The sequence below is a fragment of the Schistocerca piceifrons genome, chromosome 2 (assembly GCF_021461385.2).
Source record: "Schistocerca piceifrons isolate TAMUIC-IGC-003096 chromosome 2, iqSchPice1.1, whole genome shotgun sequence".
Taxonomy (NCBI): domain Eukaryota; kingdom Metazoa; phylum Arthropoda; class Insecta; order Orthoptera; family Acrididae; genus Schistocerca; species Schistocerca piceifrons.
In genome coordinates, this window is record NC_060139.1 from 356640209 (window position 1) to 356662894 (window position 22686).

Consider the following 22686-nt stretch of genomic DNA (forward strand, 5'->3'; position numbering starts at 1 on the left):
ACCTCAGGTCAGTACACATGATGCTGTGCTATTGCTTGCATTCTGTGCATTCCCCAAAGTGTTGTGTGGATGAGCTTCAGTATGTGGGCATGGAGTGTGCGGTGAACTATGACCCAGCTTTCAGTGTCATCCATAACTAACAAAATGATCTCCTCAGTGATGTTAGCCTGTGCTGTAAAGAAAAATTGTGTGCTATTCCGGGTCAGTATCCTTAGGGAAGCCCTGTGGCCAACCCTACTGTATAGCTGGCAACACTCTAAGTAGGAGTGTATAACTCTCCATGTCTGCTGCTACTTGATGCACTGTAATAGAAAAATCAGGGGTGTGTCGCTGATTTGCGTCTGAGGCAAAGCACAGCACCTTGTGGCTATCAAATGCGACATCTAGGCCGCACGGCAAGTGGAAAAGTGCATCAGCTTTGGAGTACTGTGTGGTTGACTGATAATGGATCTCATAGGTATATATCATTGAGAACACTATTCCAGCTGCTGCTCTGTTTCATTAGGAATTTTCAAATGGGGACTGAACAGCAAAATGGTTTGTGATAAGTGACCAGGTGAAACTTAGTACCATAAAGTTGTACATGAAATGTCTGGATGCCTTATACAGTAGCCAACACTTCTTTCTTGATGGTTGATTAATTCCTCTTAACTGTATTTAGTGTTTGAGTTGCAAATGCAGTGGTTATGACATGTTGTCGGCATATTTGTGGGATAGTATGGCACCAATGCCCCAATCTGATGCATCAGTGGCAAGCATTAAACACATACTTTTTAAGTTGCATAAAGGCCTTCTGGCATGCCCCTGACAACACAAATTTAACACCTTTTTATATGCAGTCAAGCAGATGGAAAATACGGACTGCTTTGGGAATAAACTTGGCACAATAATTTACTTTGCTGAGTGACGTCTGTAGTTCTGTGAAATTGTTAGAAAGTGCTAATTTGGTTATTGTATCCAGGTGGTCTGTGTGGGTGGGAGCCCATATTAATGTATCCCAAGCACTTGACACTTGGCTCGAAGAAACTACAATTCAGACCATAGGCTTGGAGCTGCCCAAAAGCCTATAGGTAGAGCAGTAGCTGCTCCTACTTGGGTCTGGTAACTAACAGATCATATAAGCAATTGACATAGTTTGGATACATTGGATGAGTTGCTCAAGGTATCTCTGAAATATTATGGAAGCACTTCTAACCCCAAATGGCAACCTTTTATAACAGTATATGCTGAATGGCATGTTAATAACTAAAACTGTTTCGTCTGATAATTACAGGCAGTTAAAAGTAGGCATCAATGAGATATATCTGTGAAAACTGATTGCTCCCAGCCAATTTAGCTTTTCCTCCTAGCCAGTTTAGCCAAAAATTCCTCCAGCCTTGGAAGTAGATACAGACCAACAGCTTCTTGAGCATTAAAGTTAGACTTGCAATCAGCTCAAATGTAAAGTCACTACCCTTGGTGAGGTCCTTTGACAACAATAGAGAGCAAAACATTCCATGAGCCTGTGCTAACATTTTTGTTTATGTGCATCTACCAATAATGAGGTTGGGTGATTGGTGACTACTGAATCCCAGGTTGCAGCACTACCAGACAAATGGATGCTTGGTAAATTGGTTGATGATGTTGAATGGAAGTCATCAGTTGATAGTAGAGCACAATGGCGACTAGTACTCTTAACAATGTTGAGACAAGAGGAATTGTGAAACATAGTGTGCTCTGACACACATACTTCGTGATCTGTAGCAATTTCTAACATATCAATCAGAGTGGGTTCAGGTACCTCTGAAGCTTTCATACTAGTTTTTCTATCAGGCATGAGATGGATAACAGCAATGGTGGGTTAAGGAGTCCACTAATGATGCACCACAGTGTTCACAGAAAAAAAAAAAAAATCACACTTGCATGCCAAGTGTCGTAATTCAGTAGCCCATGCTGCATAGGATTGCTTACATTACTAACACACTAATTACACTTATGGCATAAGTTTGGTGACATTTATAGTCAGTCAGCAAACCACAAACATCAGAAAAAGTCGCACTACTAGTGCACAAGAGTGGGCCTAAGTACTGCACCATTTCATACAGTTTACTATTAGAAGACAGTAAGAGCACAAACTGATATTCAGGGTCAGTTAGTTGATTTGCCTTGCACTGTAAAATGGAGTGACATAAATATATATCCCAACTCTTGTTTGTCTCATTAAAGCAGGCAGATGGTGAGGGGGAGCTGAGGAAATGGCAGCTGTTGACTGTTGTTGGTTTTGCAGCACTCGTAACAGCCAAGACTGCTGTTGCTGGTAGAATTCCCAATGTTTTTCTTGCTGTTGCTACTGTTGATGCTGCTGCTGGAAGTCCCACTGTTTTTCTTCCTGTTGTCTTTGTTATTGCAACTGCAGCTGCCCAAACTTTAGACACAGAATCCATGCTTCACTGAAATAATTGCCAGTTTCCTATTCTACTTTGCGTAGGTAGAACGCAGTTTATGATCACTTGCATTGGTTGTAAAGCAGAGACAGTCAGAATTAAACAAGCAGTTCCTGAGGTCAATGAAAGCATAGTTCACAAAGTGATTGGATAACCATAGCAAATCCTGGGTATAGCAATGTTGTCTTAACCATATAACAGTCCAGGGAACAATCCAGACCACAAATGTAAATCAGGCAAGGCCAAGACTTTATTATCCAATGAAACATTACAGAAAGCTGTAGAGATTAGAGAGAGACTAACTGGAGTGAGCTGGGCTTCTGTACTTAGCGGCACACGTGTCGTGAGGCAGCGCTAAATAATGTGCTTGCCACAGTTTTGCCGCCTTGTGCAGGTGCAAGCTGCAGCTGTCGTATGTATCCTGAGTATCTCTGATAAGTTCTCCATATTGATACTTGGGCTAAGCAAGGAATTTGAATCACCATCATGTACTAAAAGATGCCTGGATGTGGTGCCTATGGCAGGCGTGGAAGACAGCCACTACCTCCTCTCTCTCATATGCCAGCAGGTAATGCTCTGGGTGCTCTGGGCATGTTGTGTGTTACTGCAGAGACAGAAGGCTAGGTTTCAATGACTGCTATGCTGCCAGATATCAGCCATCACAACAGTTCTGTTGACACTAGTTGACTGTAGTCAGCTTGAGAGATGAAGCCCATTGCTGTACCCTGGTCGAGGTCGCTACCCAACATGCCATAATAGTTTCTTGTCACTGTTCAGAGGTACCATCTGCTTGTCTAGCCACTGAATTCAGGAAAATAAAATGAAGTGACCTTCTATGGAGGTGAGGCAGCCACAGATGAAAAGCCTCCATGGATGACGATCGGAGACTTCAGTAAATATCATCCAACATGCCTGGGTGCTAGCCAACGTGGGCTTCGCTTTCTGTAATGTCAGGTGCTTATAGTAGTCAGATAAAGAAGACTGTTCCTTAATATGGAAATGATTGTGCTGAAAGTAAAATATGGGAAATACATCCAGCCAACAGGAACATTATCTACAAGAACAATTATCAATGACAGAATGCAGTCTTTTGAATTTGTCTTTTTGCAGAAAGTTGTCTTAATGTTATTCTTGGACAGAACTTCTTGCTGGAATCATAAGCATTCATAGACAGTGGAAGGTCAGAGCTTGAGATAGATGAAGCTATTCCAACAAGCACACATAACAAAGATTGCTCAGTGTGGTTGTTTGCCATTGATGGTTATATTATCCCTCCATCACTAACGAAACAACTTCCAGTCATCAGTCGAGATGCTTGGTTAAACAAGGTTGATTGCGAAAAGCTACTCAGGCTCAAAAAGTTGTCTACATACCAGTGATGATCATAAACATTGTTGATGGCGTAGGAGAACTTTCGATCAGTAATTATCACAAGCGGCCACAACTCATCATACATAAAGGTACAAGTATGGGGACAGCTGAAACGATCCGGGAAGGGCACTTACTTCTAGCAATGAAGAACTGTGCTTCTGTACCACTACAGACAATGCAGGGGAGGTAGCTACTTTCAAACTGCCAATGGAATCTGGCCTGACTGAGGAACAATGTCGGTGAGTGTTAACAGTTCTGCACCAATTTTTGGATCCAGAGTGGAGAAAAGACAGGGCAACTGGCCCGTGGTAAAACACTGTATCAGCACCGGGGATCATCCACTGATTAGCCAATGTCATGTAGATTGTCGTTGGCTTAATAACTGTATTGCAGGAGAAGTGAAGATGATGCTGCAAGATGCCACTACTAAACCTTGAGTTCTTGGTCTTCTCCTGTCGTCTTCAGGAAGTAGGATAGCACTACACATTTCTGTTCTGATTACCGTCCGCAGCTCGTGGTCGTGCGGTAGCGTTCTCGCTTCCCGCGCCCGGGTTCTCGGGTTCGATTCCCGGTGGGGTCAGGAATTTTCTCTGCCTCGTGATGACTAGGTGTTGTGTGATGTCCTTAGGTTCGTTAGATTTAAGTAGTTCTAAGTTCTAGGGGACTGATGACCATAGATGTTAAGTCCCATAGTGCTCAGAGCCATTTGAACCATTTGTTCTTACTACCGATGACTGACCAAAATCGCACCCATTGACAGCATAGGCACAATATGTGGTTGGCAGGGAAAAGATTGCCTTCATAACACCAGACAGTTTCTGAGGGTTCAAAGATATGTCATTCGGACTGTGTAAAGCTCCAGCCACCTATGCACATATTATGGACAACCTGCTTTGACATCTTAAATGGATGATACGCCTTTGTGATCTGGATGACACTCATGTCTCCGAAGACATCTGAAGATCTTCTAAGACACCTGACAGCCATGTTGAAGTGTGTTCAGACTGCAGGCTGCTGCATGAATCTAAGAAAGTGCCTCTTTTGGCCTAAGAAATCTTGAGCACCTAGTGTATGGCAAAGGAGTCTGTCCCAACCCAAAGAAAACAATAGCTGTCACCGACTGACTGTCTGACTTGGCACACTGATGATGCGAGAAGTTCTCTCAGAATGTGCTCATACTAACAGCATTCCATAAAGGACTTGTGTACCAAGGCACACTCCTTGCAAGAACTACTGCAGGAAGATGCTGAATTTTCCTGGGAAAATGTACAAGAAAGATCTATCCTTAAGGAGGCACTAACATCTTCCCTATCTTGTGAGATGAGAATGCTGAGACAGCACTTCATCCTGATACTAGCACTTACTATTTAGCTACAGTTCTAGTGCAAATTCAGGAATGTGCTGAAAAGATGATAGCTTAGGCTTCCTAGTACTCTCCAAGTCTGAGAGATGAACTACTCTCTAATCGAGAAAGAGTGCCCTGCTATTTTTTGGGTCATAAGCAAGTTTTTGCTGTATTTTTTTGGAAGACCATAAACTCTTATGAGCGACCACCATTCTCTACGCCGGCTGACTAGCAGGAAGAATATGTCGGTTTGACTGATGGTTTAGAAGTGAAATGTCACAACGGTTTACAAAAGTAGACAAAACAAAAGGGCAGTTGCCTTGCAAAGAATCTGTTAGAACAACACAGCAGTATGGATGAAATCTGTCAGTGTAGCAATAAATTGCATTGCAGCTAAATGGAGGGAAGATCAAAGACTGTTGAAAACTGTAAATCATTGAACGAAGAGGAATTTGGAGTTAATAAAGGGAATATTGTAAAAAAGGAACTATTATCCAATCGTGTGGAAACAGTCACACTTCATCCTAGCTCATCTACAGCCAGCTATTCTGAAGTATTTCTATAACACTCCAACATCTGGTCACCTAGAATTTGTAAAAACTCTACATGGAATCAGACACAGGCATTACTGGTTAGGTCTCTTGCGATCCATTATACACTATGTGAATCACTTTAAGGAATGCCAGCAGTGGAAGTACATGCTGCAGTTACTTCTAAAGCATCTTGTTCCAGTTACATCTGCAGCAGTGCCATTCTACCAAATTGGAATTGATCTCTTTGGGAGGTTCCCAAAGTTGCAAATGAGAATCGATGGACAATAATCTGAATTGACTCCCTCACCCACTACACTGTCACCGAAGCTGTGCTGACTGCAGAAGTTCTGGAGATTGCAGAGTTCTTTGTAGAAGACATCGTTTTGAAGTACAGCACATTCTGTGAGATCTCTGATAATGGAAAAGTTTTCTAGTAGAGACTGATCAAAGGTAATTTCACGTCGTGATATCATCCGCAGGATGAACACTGCCTACTTCCCACAGACAAGTGGGCTCACAGAATGCTTCAGTAAGACACTGGCAAATATTGTCTCAGTGTATGTTGATGCCAAACAGAGAGATTGGGATACAATACTGCCCATTGGGACATTCACATACAACACAGTGAAGCAAGACACTGTAGGCCTCGTACCATTCTTTCTGCTCCAGGGTCTGGAGGTCAAAACAATAATGGATACACTGTTCCCTCTTCGACCAGGTGATACTCAGGATAACTGCATTAATCATCTCATCACCAGGCCCACTTGCTGTTGCTTTAAGCCTTTATAGAAGCATGGATTATTCTTGAAGCACCACAATTAGTGAAACAATAAAGTACATAAATATAGGAATAACGATCATTAAATGGAAAACATTTAAGAAAAGATCCCATAATAACCTAGTTTACAACAGATTGGTTATTCTTGACAATATGTTCATTCAAATACTCGCAAACAGATTTGTATCTGAATGATGGCCTTACACAGATCATTAACTCAACATAATATTGAAGTCTTCTCAGTTTATCAACTGAGTCAAGGTGTCAGGTTGTGGCAACATTTCTTTACAGCTGCTGGGCCGCAGACTTCTGTGTGTTGTCTGTGTTGGCAGTGCCAATCGCGCGCCTGCAAAAGAGGTGTCGTGGCCGAGCGTCGCATCCTGGTGCGGCCTGTCCTTTCCATCTGCTGCATTCACCGTTTTTGCGTTGGAGTGTTCTTGTGTGTATTTTTGTTGAAAACCACTATCTCAGTTGACAAGGTTATCATAGATTTGTATCTCCACAGACTCTTTAAGAATCAAATCCCAGAACTAGTTCCCCTGCATACCAGCTTTGTTTGTTTGAAAGCAAACATTGGGTTTACATTGAGGTTGTGATCTGCCACTGCAGGTTTCTCCATTTGGCCTGGGTAAATGTTCCTCACTACATGCTCTGAGCAACACTGCAATATACATTGCTGCATGTGGCTGATGGGTTGTTTGCCACACTCGCAACCAATGCTGTAGACTCAAGGTGTTGGTATTTGTAGTTTATCCTTCACTGAGCCCAGCATATTCTTGATTTTGGCCAATGAGCGAAAGATGATTTTAATGTTGCTCTCTTCTACTATTCTTGCAATCTTTACCACGGGTGGCCCAGCATACGGAAGGAACATAAAGCGCTTAGTGTCTTCTTCGCTTATGTCTTCTTCTTCCTCCTTTCTTGGTGGGACAGTGCATCTTATGTATCTCAGAATATCCATTCTCTTTTTCTCAACACCCAAATTGGAAGTTAGATTCTCCTTGTCGGACATGCGTCATGCTCTGCTCTCTAAGGTGTTGAGCACAGATTTGCATTGTGCTGGATGGTGGCAGCTATTGGTGTTAAGGTATAGGTGGATATGTGTCTTCTTCACACACACACATGATTAAAAGACACTTGCACTATGCTATCAGCCACAGCTTTCATCAGAAAGAGAAAGATACGCAAGCACACCTCACGCACACGTGGTTGCCAACTCCGGCAGCGTGGGCCAGAATGCCAAGTACTGTTTAGATTTTTCATAGCATTTCTGTGAGCAGCTCTGATATTTTCGGTGAATATTGCTAGATTATGTTCTAGTTTTAACACACTCTGTTGTTGGACCGTCTTGCCTCACTTAAAGTACACAGAGGAATATTCCCCTTCCACTCGAGATTTCCAAGTCACTGAGGCCCTGTAAACTGTTGACCAATCCCTGGGTGCTCACAGCTCACTGCAATAACCTGAGTCGTTTGCCAAATGCCAAATCTGACTGACGTGGTCCAGCCACACGACAGCAAGTTGCTAGTCACATGACACTCAACCAGATATTCTGCGTATACATACCACACTTAGTGGACTCACCACTCATAATTTCACACTCGGAATTGATGGCATTGTGATGAATGGGTCATTTATTTAATTATTTATGTTTTGTCATGATATTGATGAGGGAAAACATTAATATAATCTTCGAAGAATATAAAAATTGTTTTCCATTGATTTCAGAATTACTGCGAAAGTCTGCTGAACATTGCTTGAAAGACATGGTGCAGTTCCTGTTTTCCAGATTACCTCTTTTCTCAGAGGATCACCGGATCCCCTCTAACGTGAAGGTAATAATGTTAAGTAGCTACATAGTACTTAAAATTTCAATAGCTATCAACAAGAATCTATAAAGATATAGTGACAGTACTTAAGAAATCCGTTGTCTCCTGCAAATGTGTTTCCAATCAATTTGGTATGTCAAAGGACATAGTGTTTGAGTTTTAAAATTCATGAAACTGTCCTGCGCATGTACATCCCTTGCTAGTTCTTCCATTTGCAAGTCTCTTCATCTTTGCATAACTACTGCAATGTACATAAATGTGAACCTCCTTGCTGTACTAAAGCTGTGTTGTAAAACCCATATCTCCTTGGTTTGATTCAGTACTTCACTTTTAGTTATCTAATCTACCCATCCTTTAGTTGGTATTGTTTTGTAACATCAAATTTTAGTAGCTTTTATTTTTTTCTTGGCTGTACTGTTTACATTCCATGTTCCACCATGTTCCACTTACATGTAAAGCTACACTCCAAGCAAATACTTTCAGAAGAGACTTCCTAGCACTTAAATTTATATTGGATGTTAACGTTCTTCCTTTTGCATTCTTTGTTGCTATTACAAGCATAAATTTTATATCTTCTGTACTTCAGCCTTTGTCAGTTATTTTGCTACCCAAATAGTAAAACTCTTAGATTACTTTGTGTCCCATATTCTAATGTGATTCCTTTCAACCCCATTTGATTTAATTTTACTACACGCCTTTACTTTTATTTTATGTTTTTTAATAATCATCCAGCAATCTCTGTCGAAACACTACCTATTCCGTTCAAGTGATCTTCCAAATCCTTTGCTGTCTCTATCAGAATTACAATATCATCGGCAGACATGAAACTTTTTACTACTTCTCCCTGAATATTAATTCCTTTCCCAGTTACCTCTGCTGCTTGCTCTCGGTACAGAAAAAATAAAATGGGGCATAGACTGCAACCTTGTCATTGCCTTCTCAACTTCTGCTTAACTTTCATCTCCTTTAACTTTACAGCTACAGTCTAGTTTCTGTATAAGTTGCAGATAACCTTCCAATCACCATACTTTTTATTCACAATACTTCAAGTTTTGAGTGTCAACGAAAATAAGACAAGGGTAATGGGATGCAGTTGACTTAAGTCAGGCAGTGCCAAGGGAGTCGAATTAGGAAAGACACTAAATGTAATAGAAGATTTTTGCTATTTTGGCAGCAAAATAACTGATGATAGCCAAAGTATAGAGGGTATGAAATGCAGACTGGCTATAACAAGGAAAGCATTATTGAAAAAGAGTAATTTCACATTGAATGCAAATTTAAATGTTAGGACATCTTTTCTGAGTGTATTTATGTGGAGTGTAATCTTGTATAGTAGTGACACATGGCTGATAAACAGTTCAGACAAAAAGAGAGTAGAAGCTTTTGAAATGTGGTGATCAAGGAAAATGCTGAATATTTAGGTGGGTAGATCATGAAACTAATGAGGTGATATTGAATTGAACTGGCTGGAAAGAAAATAAGTGTAAGGCGCTTCATGACTAAAAGAAGGGATCAGATGACACAATGCATTCTGAGGCTGCAAGGAATTGTTAGTTTAGTATTGGAGGGAAATGTGGGGACTAAAAATTGCAGAGGAAGACTAAGGGATGGCTACAGTAAGCAGCTTCAGATGGATGTGAATTGCAGGAGTCATTTGTAATTGAAGAGGCTCCCACGTGGTAGACTAGTGTGGACAGCTGCATCGAACCAGTCTTCGAACTAAAAAAGATGATAACTGCTGCTGCTGATGCTGCTGTTGCTGCTGCTGCTGCTGCTACTACTACTACTACTACTACTACTGACACTGACACTGATACTACAGAATTTCAAAGTGTGTATTGTATTACATTGTCAAAAGCGTTCCACAAATGCTAAAAGTTGTGTGGTCGGTGTTGCCTCGCATGTTCCTAAATTTCTCTGGAACCAAAACTGGTCTTCCCCGTGGCCAGTTTATACGAATATTATTAATCTTAGTATTTTGTAACATTGCATTACTAATGTGCCCATCAACACCAGGCTTGTTTTATATTAAGAGTATTAGATCCATCTTGAAGCCTGAGGGCATTTTGACAGCCCACATGCTCTGGAAATTTTTTGCAGTTCAAAACCTGTTTTTTGAATCTATGCAGTATCATATGGTCACGATTCTGAGACAGTGTTGGCAGTGGTTAAACAGTGCTCTGTGCTAAATTTTAGAAGGTTGATTCTGTCTTTCAGTCCTTTCCTCCAGTCTACATTCTTCTGCCATTTTTCATTCTCTGCTTTTCCTGCTATAAAATCCTGTATTCATCAAAATTATTTTTTGTATGCCTTAACATACTGAATAATTTATCTCAACATACTTTTTTTCATTCTCGTCATCTGTGGAATTAGTAAGTTTTTGTATTTGTGCTACTGTTCTAAGTCATGTCCTTGTGTTTGTCTTAGCTCTGTTTGTTGGTAACTCAGTAATCACCTGAACAGAAATCCTTATCTTTCACCACTGTACTTAACTAATTACCATTATTTCTAACTTCAACCTATTTCTCTCTTCAAGCTTTCTCACCCATCATGAGACATTAAATTAATAGGCGACAGAATGCTGGCTAATACTTAATCTTCATATCCTATTGTCCTCACCAGACGTGGGTCTTCTCAACGTGGAGTGTAAGTGACGAGCCTATCCTCCCACCCTCTCCCTTTCGAACCTTCCTGTACTCTTTGGGGAATAAACAAAGACTTCCAAAACCTTGAAATAGTTTTATCTGCATTTAAGTGTTTTATTGACAGTACTGGAAAATTTATTTCTCAAAGGCCCAGTTATTCAGCCTCTTTGTGGTATAACAGTGTTGTCAGTTTAATGTGTCTTCTGATACAATTATTAACGGATGTAACATAACATACCACAGTCCATCCCATAGAATGCCATATTTGCTTGTTCTTCAGCCATCACCACCCAAAGATCTGAATGGGCTACTACAGGGTGTTTCAAAAATGACTGGTATATTTGAAACGGCAATAAAAACTAAACGAGCAGCGATAGAAATACACCGTTTGTTGCAATATGCTTGGGACAACAGTACATTTTCAGGCGGACAAACTTTCGAAATTACAGTAGTTACAATTTTCAACAACAGATGGCGCTGCAAGTGATGTGAAAGATATAGAAGACAACGCAGTCTGTGGGTGCGCCATTCTGTACGTCGTCTTTCTGCTGTAAGCGTGTGCTGTTCACAACGTGCAAGTGTGCTGTAGACAACATGGTTTATTCCTTAGAACAGAGGATTTTTCTGGTGTTGGAATTCCACCGCCTAGAACACAGTGTTGTTGCAACAAGACGAAGTTTTCAACGGAGGTTTAATGTAACCAAAGGACCGAAAAGCGATACAATAAAGGATCTGTTTGAAAAATTTCAACGTACTGGGAACGTGACGGATGAACGTGCTGGAAAGGTAGGGCGACCACGTACGGCAACCACAGAGGGCAACGCGCAGCTAGTGCAGCAGGTGATCCAACAGCGGCCTCGGGTTTCCGTTCGCCGTGTTGCAGCTGCGGTCCAAATGACGCCAACGTCCACGTATCGTCTCATGCGCCAGAGTTTACACCTCTATCCATACAAAATTCAAACGCGGCAACCCCTCAGCGCCGCTACCATTGCTGCACGAGAGACATTCGCTAACGATATAGTGCACGGGATTGATGACGGCGATATGCATGTGGGCAGCATTTGGTTTACTGACGAAGCTTATTTTTACCTGGACGGCTTCGTCAATAAACAGAATTGGCGCATATGGGGAACCGAAAAGTGCCATGTTGCAGTCCCATCGTTCCTGCATCCTCAAAAAGCACTGGTCTGGGCCGCCATTTCTTCCAAAGGAATCATTGGCCCATTTTTCAGATCCGAAACGATTACTGCATCACACTATCTGGACATTCTTCGTGAATTTGTGGCGGTACAAACTGCCTTAGACGACACTGTGAACACCTCGTGGTTTATGCAAGATGGTGCCCGGCCACATCGCACGGCCGACGTCTTTAATTTCCTGAATGAATATTTCGATGATCATGTGATTGCTTTGGGCTATCCGAAACATACAGGAGGCGGCATGGATTGGCCTCCCTATTCGCCAGACATGAACCCCTGTGACTTCTTTCTGTGGGGACACTTGAAAGACCAGGTGTACCGCCAGAATCCAGAAACAATTGAACAGCTGAAGCAGTACATCTCATCTGCATGTGAAGCCATTCCGCCAGACACGTTGTCAAAGGTTTCGGGTAATTTCATTCAGAGACTACGCCATATTATTGCTACGCATGGTAGATATGTGGAAAATATCGTACTATAGAGTTTCCCAGACCGCAGCGCCATCTGTTGTTGAAAATTGTAACTACTGTAATTTCGAAAGTTTGTCTGCCTGAAAATGTACTGTTGTCCCAAGCATATTGCAACAAACAGTGTATTTCTATCGCTGCTCGTTTAGTTTTTATTGCCGTTTCAAATATACCGGTCATTTTTGAAACACCCTGTATGTTACCTTTTAGAATATTTTACCCCAAAGAACACCATTAACATTAAACCTTACAGAAAAACTGCATGCCCTCTGGGAGCAGAGTGGCTGTAGCTTTCCTTTGTTTCAGCCATGCATCACTACCAACATAGCATGGTTGTATTGTTTAATGTTACAAGACAGACTTAATGATCCAGAATGTTCTCCTGTCACTACTGAAAGAAGCTACTGCCTGCCTCTCTTCAGGAATCATATACTAGTTTGACCTACCCATAGATACCTTTGTGATGTGGTTGCATCTCCTCTTTGGCACTGTATATTGTTACGCATACAAACCTTTGTGCTGTAGCAAAGGTCCTTTTATTGAAATGGGAGAAGTACTGCATAGAAACATAAATTGAACACGATATTATTAGCATTCTCAGTCGTTCATTTGAAATGTATGGTTCTTCATTTGAAATGTATAGTCGAAGCTTAGGATGTATTCTTGATCAAAGATCTTTCAACTTTCTTCGAGCATGTCAATATTGCCCTAAACAGATGCATGTATTTCTACAGTGTACTAAACTGAATAATATATTACTAGTTCCATATTAATGTTAACGCAGTTTGCTGTCATTACTTATGCAGGCATCAATAATGGTTTTCTTTTGTGATTTATACTAACCTTTTTCATAAAAATGAGTATCATACTGGAGACAAAAATGCGAAGCTTTTTATATAAGCCTAGTACCATGTAGCATGAATATGTGATATCTAATGTTGCAGAAACTCAAAGTGAGAGCTGGTGCTATTGACTCATCTCATTCTAAGAGAAGAAGCAGAAATTCTTTTCGAATGAAATCCAATCGTACATCGACAAAGAATGATGAAAGTTCTTCTCTAGCACCAAAGGAAACTACTACTGCACGTCAGACAGGTGAGATGTCTTGAATTGGCAACTGTACAGCTGTGGAAACTCATATTACTTTAGTCATCACAGTCATCACTTGCAGGAGCAAACAGCAACCCTGAGAAATTAAAATTGTAGAACAACCTCAAGTCACAAGTAACCTTTTATTTATTTATTTATTTTTATGTGCCACTCGGCAGAAGAGAGCACCTTCAGAAATTAAGTATCCAAGGGGCACACATTAAATATGCATGGCTGTATATAAAGCCATCATTATACAGAATGTGTATGATGAGTGGTACTATGCGCAGCCAGATATATTTAATGTATGCTCGCATCTGTCAAGCGAAACATGTCAATAAAGGAAAGTTATGTATGACTTGTGGGTGGTTCCCCTCTAACTATTTGGACTTTGGATAAATAATGGAACTGCCTTAAAACATTTATTACAGTTTGAAAATGAATGCTAGATTAAGATAATGCTAGACAAATCTAGATAAAGTAAAATTGTGCAGAACCTAGGTCTTCGCTCTTAGTGTACAAGGCATAGCCATAAAGTAAACTTCCGTGGGGTTGTGAATAGAAACAAAACACAATTTAAATGAAAAATTTATTAGAACAGGAAGTACTGAGCCATTTTCAACATGGTCACTATTGGAATTCAGACATTTGTCATATGACGGGATTATCTTTTGCATCTCTGTGTCACAGTTGTGTGCCATCTGGGACTGGAACTGCTGTGTGACAACCGCCTCTGCCTGTGTGTCAGTCTGAAAACACTAATGCTGACCGAACAATAATTTCTTGAGGTTCCAGAACATAAAGAAACCACTTGGAGTGAGCTCTGGTCTGTAGGGTGGATGATCAAATGCCTCCAAGCCAAACACTTGCAGGAGCTCTGTTGTACGTTGACCCATGTGGCCAAGTGTTGTTGTCCAGCAAGACAACACTGGCACTAACCATCCACCATTGATTGTTCGGAATAGCCCATTGCAATTTCTGTATTGTTTCGCAGTAAACTTCAGTCACCTGTAACTTTTGGTCAGATGTTTGGTGAGAACAAGTCCTCATCTGTCCCAGAGCACTGAATACATCACTTTCCACACTGACAGTCTGCTTGGATTTCATCTTGCTGGGAGAGCTGCTGTATGCCATTGACTGCCACCTGGTTTGGAGTTTTGTACACAACCTCTCTCATCACCTGTGAAGGTCTGGTCCAGAAACTTGTTGCCGTTGTCATGGTACCACTGCAGAAAAGTCAAAGCTGCCCCATATGCTTGGTTTCGTGTTCTGGAGTCAGTCGCTTTGGCACCCACTTGGCGCACAATTTCCAGTAAAACAGGAGCTCTGTGACAATATTGTGTAACGAGCAACTGCACATCTGTGAGAACTGGCTGCTGAGTTTCATGATTGTGGAGCAACAATTCTCCATAATGCATTTCCATACAAGCTCTAAAAGGTCACCTGTAATGATGGATGGATTCCTGCTGCACTCCTCGTCATGAATATTTTAGTGGCCTGCTGCAAAGTCTCTGCACCAGTGATGCACCATCTGCTTTCTTTATGATGTTAGGCCCATCAACCAGGCACAGCCGATGATGAATTTCTGTCAGCACAGTGTTCTATGCAATCAAAAATTTCATCGTTGGCCACATTCACACGCGGCAGGAGCTGGAATACAAGTCTATATTTTCAGCTGCGGCTACGAGGCTAATGAGGGACTTTGGTTCCGTTAGTGCATGCACTGTGTCACATCATTACAGTTAAAATGACATCCTTAAAGGTGTGAGAGGAGGGAAGCATTTTAATTACCTCTGATGCTGAATGAGAATAAAATATATGGTTTCTGTAATTCTATCTATAATTGGGTATGGTAACAGCGAATTCTCAGTCGTACCAATGGAGCAACTTGATAGTTTGGGCCTTCACCATTCTCAAGCACAAAGAAGAGTGAAAACTAAAAAATTTCAATCACAGTTAATAAAAGTTCACATAATAACTTAACTGCACTATATGATGAGATACTCAATTTTGATATCATCAGGTAGTGTTGCCTCAGAAAGCCCAGCTTTAGACATTGCCGATGTACTAATTTTTAAATAAAACACAGTGTTATCAATTTACTTCTTTTGTATTATGACCGATTTGGATGTATATTGATGAAATATACGTTTGTTGTCTGGCAGCCTCCAAGAGTCACACACAAACATCTTTCGAAAGACAATAACGCAGACTCACTGACTGATCACTCTCTCACTGCCCTGACTGATTCTGTTTGGTTTAGTCCTTGCTGTGGCTCATGTGCCACTTCCTTTTGTATAAAACTAAACGATCAGATACATTGTCAAATGTAAGATTTACAAAATAACAATTAAGTCATTAGATTTTCATTACTTTCATCAACAAATGGGCCACATGTTGGCCTACATGTTCTGATATTCAATTTGGAAAAGTTTACTTAATTCAGTACACAATTTCAGTAAGTTTTACATTACAACAATTTAAATTATATTTTAGTTAATTATGAACAAATAACTTTGAATAAAATATTGTTAATTGTTTTTTGGATAGATCTCGAGTAGAGCTATCATTTTAAATAATTCTGAATGAACAAACATTGTAGCTTTCACAAATAGGGGAGAAGTAAATTATCAAGAATGTGGTGCAAGAAGAGTGCACAGTTCATATCATGAAATTTCAAAGTTGGATTATTAACAAGCAGCTTACTCCCCTTAGTTGCTGTTATAAATTGGGTAACATATTAATGTGAAAATTAATCTGAAATAGTAAACTCATTTGTACTCATTTTTTAAAGGGCTGTTTACTACTGGAACTGGCTATAGACATAACAGTATAAAGTCGAGAAAGTTAAAAATTTGAGCTAAATTGACCACTTCAGAGGATGTTAACATGAGGAAGGAATTTCAGATAGGGATGTGAAGGTAGTCCCATTTCACAGTATCGCATATGTGCAGTCACTTTGTGCAACGGGAAACTTACTTTATGGATGCATCTTGTACAATTTCCTAATGCTGGTGGAGATACTCATTTATTAACCTTGGCTGGAGATAATAAGAAACACAGACTATTTTGAAAAATGTGTTAGAATATTGGAAGTAATAGTTGTTTCTGTGTTTTACATAGCTTTTGCATGGAGGACATGCATGAAAAGCACATTCACAAGTGCTGAACCATTTTTGAAACATTATAAGATACACTTTGTCTACTGAATAAATTTTTCCAGTTGATTAGCTTGCAGGGGACTTCCATGCCTCCCTGCCTCACTCACTCACTCGTGACCATTTTTGTAAGTAAAATTATCTGTCTGGTGTAACTCTTTCCTTTTGTGGGTGGTATGCTACCAGTTGCAGCATCTGTTCATACCTCCGGTGCTGTTCATGCTACTTGATCAGTATCGCAGATCTATTTAGTACTTCGAAGATAATTATGGAAGCAAGTGACAAGTAGAACTTTTGAATTTGTCCAAATACAATTAGCAAATGCAATAGTGCACTGTCTGTTAAAGGCAAGGTTTCTGGGTTAGAATCCCATCAGGGAACAATTTAAGATTCCATGAATCTGTTTATCACAGAATATACCCAGCTTGGGGAGAGGTGTTTTTGATTGTGGCCGTGGTCGTCTTCCAAAAGCAATGTGCAAATTCTCAAATTTTTAGTGTTCAGCAAATAATGAAACTGTGATTGAATAAGTAGATGAGTATTTGTCCAGATTTGTGACTTTTCAGTTATACATGTACCTGATTTATTCATCTCATCTCAGAGACTTTTCAGTTATACATGTACCTGATTTATTCATCTCATCTCAGAGATGAATAAATCAGGTACATGTATAACTGAAAAGTCACAAATCTGGACAAATACTCATCTACTTATTCAATCACCACCTGATCCCTTTTTCTAGTCGGGTTGTGCCACAGATTTCTTTGCTCCTCAGTTCTATTCAGTACTGCCTCTTTAGTTACTTGATCTACCATCTAAACTCCAACATTCTTCTGTAACACTACATTTCAGAAACTTCTATTACTGTATTACTGTAACTGACATAAAGTAATGTAGGAAAATATGAGTGAGATCAACAGGTGAGTAGTGGCTGTACACTATCATTTACAAACTAGACTGAATTGAAAATGTAGAGCAAGCTATGCCCTTTTTTGTTTGTAAAAACATCAAATGATGTATCTACCAGAACATACTTTCATTATTAATTGTTTTGAGTACATACATTCCTCACAGTATTTCTAAGATAATTTATTACCTGAAGAAATTAGAGGATAATAGGAAACAAAATAGCTGGCCAGAACTTAATTTCAGGAGGTGAAATTACAACATTGCCAATAAATGCATGTAAAAGTAGATAAAAAGATTATTCCTAACTTTTAGAACTGTAAATTCCTCTTTCTTCCAAAGGAGACTAGATTGGGAAAGAGACCAGCTCCCGTTGGTCTCAGTATGAGAGAGAGAGAGAGAGAGAGAGAGAGAGAGAGAGAGAGAGAGAGAGCGCCCCCCTTGTTGCGGGGGATTTGGGGGGGGGGGTGGTGGTGGTGGTGGTGGTGGTGGTGATGTGAGAGGGGGGGAATTAGCCGAGTAAATAAAGAAATACTAAAAGTCAAGAAAATATAAATAAATAAGTAGGGGAAAGAGGTGGGAGGTTGGTTTGCTAATGGAGTTTTAGTCCAGGAGGGTTGCAGGATGTGGGGATATGTTGGAAAGTATGTTCTTAACTCAGGAGTGGTGGAAATTGGGTAAATTTTCCTGTTGAATATTAGAAACTGTTATTTGTGCTATTATTCTATGATGATCCTTAGCACATAAAGACTTATACATAAAAACAACCTTTCAATTTCAAAGTGTGCTATACAATAATGGGATAATTGGATATTAAGAAAAATATTCATTAGTGGTCAGCTGTGCCCCAGTTGTACAGGGTTTGTTCACATACAAAAGCCTCAACCTGAGTTGACTTTTATGCACCTACCTTCTCACGGGAACAAAATGGAGCTATCGGTTCCCATAAATACACACTCAGCATTTCATGTGGTCTTTGAGTGCTACTCACACCCATTGCAGCAAACACACACTCAGCTCACTTTCAGGCAAGCTATACATTGATCTTGTGGTCTTCAGTCCAAAGACTGGTTTGATGCAACTGTCCATGCTACTTGACCCTGTGCAAGCCTCATCTCCCAGTAACTACTGCAACCTACATCCTTCTGAAGTTGCTTACTGTACTCATCTCTTGGTCTACTTATACCAATTCCCCCCCCCCCCCCCTCCCCCCCTGCCCTCTCACACACACACACACACACACACACACACACACACACACACACACACACACACACACACTTGAGGCCTCAGAATGTGTCCTGCCACCTGATCCCTTTTTCTAGTCGGGTTGTGCCACAGATTTCTTTGCTCCTCAGTTCTATTCAGTACTGCCTCTTTAGTTACTTGATCTACCATCTAAACTCCAACATTCTTCTGTAACACTACATTTCAGAAACTTCTATTGTCTGCTTGTCTAAACAGTTTATTGTCCATGTTTTACTTCCATATCTGGCTACGATCAGCAAAACTCATCTATGACAAGTGTCTCATTTCCTAATCTAATTCATTTAGCATTACATGATTTAATTACACTACATTCTGTTATTCTCATTTTGCTTTTGTCAGTGTTCCTCTGATACCCTTCTTTAAAGACTCTGTCTATTCCATTCAGCTGCTCTTCCCAGGCCTTTGCTGTCTCTGAAAGAATAAGTGTCATCGACAAATATCAAAGTTTTTATTTATTCTCCTTGGACTTTAATTCCTAGTTCAAATTTCTTTTGTTTCCTTTACTACTTGCTCAATGTGCAGATTGAATAACATCAGGGACAGGCTGCAATCTTGTCTCACTCCCTTCTCAACCACCGCCTACCTTTCATGCCCCTCAACTCTCATAACTGCCACCTGTTGTCACTACAAGTTGTAAGTAGCCTTTCACTCCCTGTGTTTTACCCCTGCTATCCTCTGAATCTGAAAGTGTGTGTTCCAGTCAACACTGTCAAAAGTGTTGTCTAAGTCTACAAATGCTATAAACAGAGGTTTGCCTTTCTTTAACCTATCTTCTATGAAAAGTCGTACGGTCAGTATGGCATCACATGTTCCTACATTTCTCTGGAATCCAAACTGATCTTCCCTGAGGTTGGCTTTTACCAGTTTTTCCATTATTCTGTAAAGAATTCTTGTTGGTGTTTTGCAGCCATGACTTACTAAACTGATAGTTCAGTAGTATTCACACCTGTCAGCACCTGCTTTCTTTGGAATTAGAGCTAATATATTCTTCTTGAAGTCTAAGGGTATTTTGCCTATCTCGTAGATCTTGCTCACCAGATGGAAGAGTTTTGTCATGACTGGCTCTCCTAAGGCTGTTAGTATTTAACAGTATGTTGTCTACTCCTGGAGCCATGTTTTGACTTGGGTCTGTCAGTGCTCTGTCAAATTCTTTATGGAGTGTCATATCTCGCATCCCATATTCATCTATGTTCTCTTCCATTTGTATAAAATTTCCCTTAAGCATATCTCCCTTGTACAGACTCCTTCCACCTGTCAGCTTTCCCTTCTTTGCTCAGGACTGGCTTTCCATCTGAGCTCTTGGTACTCGTACAGCTGCTTCTCTTTTCTCCAGAAGTCTAATTTTCTTGTAGCAGGTATCTATATTTCCCCTAGTGATATATGCTTCTATATTGTTAAATTTGTCCTCTAGCCATTACTGCTAAGTCATTTTACACTTCCTGCCAGTCTCATTTTTTTGGACGTTTGTACTCCCTTTGGCCTGCTTCATTAACTGCATTTTTATATTTTCTTCTTTCATCAATTGAATTCAATGTCTTTTGTGTTACCCAGGGATTTCTGCTATCTCCCCCCCTTGTTGTTTTACTTACTTGATCCTCTGCTGGCTTCACTGTTTCATCTCTCAAAGCTACCACTTCTTCTACTGTATTCCTTTCCCCTGTTCTAGTCAACCGTTGCAAAATGCTCACTCTGAAACTCTATTTCAGTTTATTCAGATCCCATCACCTAAATTTCTTACCTTTTTTGCAGTTTCTTCAGTTTTAGTCTATAGTTCATAACCCATAAATTGTGGTCATTCCACATCCGCCTCTGTAAATGTCTTACAATGTAAAATCTGGTTTCTAAATCGGTTTTACCATTGCATGGGGTGTAATGTATATTTCTGAAGCTAATAAACATATACAATGAATTTTGTATTTTGACAAACGAGAAACTCAAAGTTTCAACCTATTTCTCAGAATTGTTCATGTCATCATCTAATGCTCTGTGCTGTAGGAGGATCCAAATCATACCTAGTACAAAAGTCACGCTGAACAGTTATTACTGACTCTCAGTGTGCAAAACGTAGAACACAAAACACGTTGCGTTGTCCCGACACCATTTTTACTAGAACTGAAGTGGGTACATACTGCTGCTACCTAGTGGGAACCATGTAAAACTCAATAGTTTGCTCTTTCCAACCGTAAGTTATTCACGAATATCTCAAATAACATGATAGTCATGATTTTTAAAAAAATTGAACGACTCTTTTTGATACACAATGTATAATCAATCTGAAACTTTCCAGTGTCTTCAGGTCTGTTCCATATATATAGCCTTCTTTCATGATTCTTAAACCAAGTGTTAGTGGTGATTAAATTATGCCGTGTGCAAAATTTTACTAGGTGGCTTCCTCTTTCATTCCTTTCCCCCAGTCCATATTCACCTACTATTTTTCCTTCCCTTCTTCTTCCTACTATCAAACTCCAGTCCCCATGAGGATTTGTTAAAACCTTCCAGCATGAGAAATGGACACAGGACATTGTAAAGCAAGGTCCATCAGAGCCTGGTATTCAAAGACCTCTTGTGGCGGTAGGCCCAGGGAACATGCTATCCTCCATGGTGCATAAATTAAACAGCAACTGCTTGGAGATCTGTAATTAGGGAGACAGTAGAGTAGTTTAATATGTCATCATCCTTGTGGGTGTCAGTACATTTAGAATCTACTTCCTGTAAACATAACCACAAAGTCCTTCCTGTCCTATGAGTTTCAGTTCCTCTGCACACTGATTTGATTAAATAAAGTCATCTTCAAACATGAAAATAATGTATTAATAAAGCATATCACCTGTGGAAATATGTTTTCTAATTATGAAATGAGGGGGGTTCATGTCGAGATTTATCCTTATGTGCATGGAAAATTTTTACAGTTTTGCAGGAACACTGGAATGTGTGAAAAGTCTGAGATTGGGGACATTTCTTCATAGCTTGATAGGGATGAACTGAAACAAGGATGATCAAATGAGAACACTGATGTTAAAAGTATTGTGAATAAAGTAAACAGTGAGCATGAGAGGACAGTGGGGTTTGTGTTGACAAGAAACACATTGGTGCTTACAGAAGTCATTAAACAAGATTTCATTCACCTAAGTGTATGGTCTTGCATTCTGAATGTATTTAGACATTTCAGATGCAAACATGTCATACCATGGTGAGGTGTAATGTTCTAATATTGGGATAAGAGTTCTGATTACTCATATAGAAAAAATACCATATTCATCGCAAGAACACTTATCTGCATTAATAACCACTCTATTTGGAGTAAAGAGTATCCCATATACTTGAAGCAGGAAAAGATCCATGAAATTAAAGTTTTGAAAGAAATTGATTATTTACAAAAGTCTTTTGCAACTTCATGATAAAGAAAGTCACTCTGAATTACTGTCTACTCAAACTCTGGGACTAACACCTGAAGCAGCCTATTTAGTTACAAAGAGCAATCTCCAATCAGTCACTAGTGCCATAGACAGAAGAGTTAAGAGAACTGGTGTTCCAGACAAGTAAGAGTCAAGCAGACATCCCCACCAGATGCTAGTCCATCTCTTAATAAAACAAAACGTGTGGGGAAAATATATCAGTATAACAGACAATAAGCGTGAAGCTGTCGCACCAACACAAAGTGCGTATATGTGATG

The 22686-nt window shown here is 40.1% G+C and overlaps 1 protein-coding gene across 2 annotated transcripts in view; it reads left to right on the forward strand.

Moving 5' to 3' along the window:
- The window catches only part of LOC124777821 (Golgi-specific brefeldin A-resistance guanine nucleotide exchange factor 1), a 311144-nt gene that overhangs the window by 26917 nt on the left and 261541 nt on the right, over positions 1 to 22686 (forward strand). For both annotated transcript variants that reach the window (XM_047253343.1, XM_047253342.1), the window contains exons 6-7: positions 8179 to 8285; positions 13535 to 13685. In XM_047253343.1, the coding sequence (XP_047109299.1) occupies positions 8179 to 8285; positions 13535 to 13685 (258 nt within the window). The remainder of the gene's footprint in view (positions 1 to 8178; positions 8286 to 13534; positions 13686 to 22686) is intronic.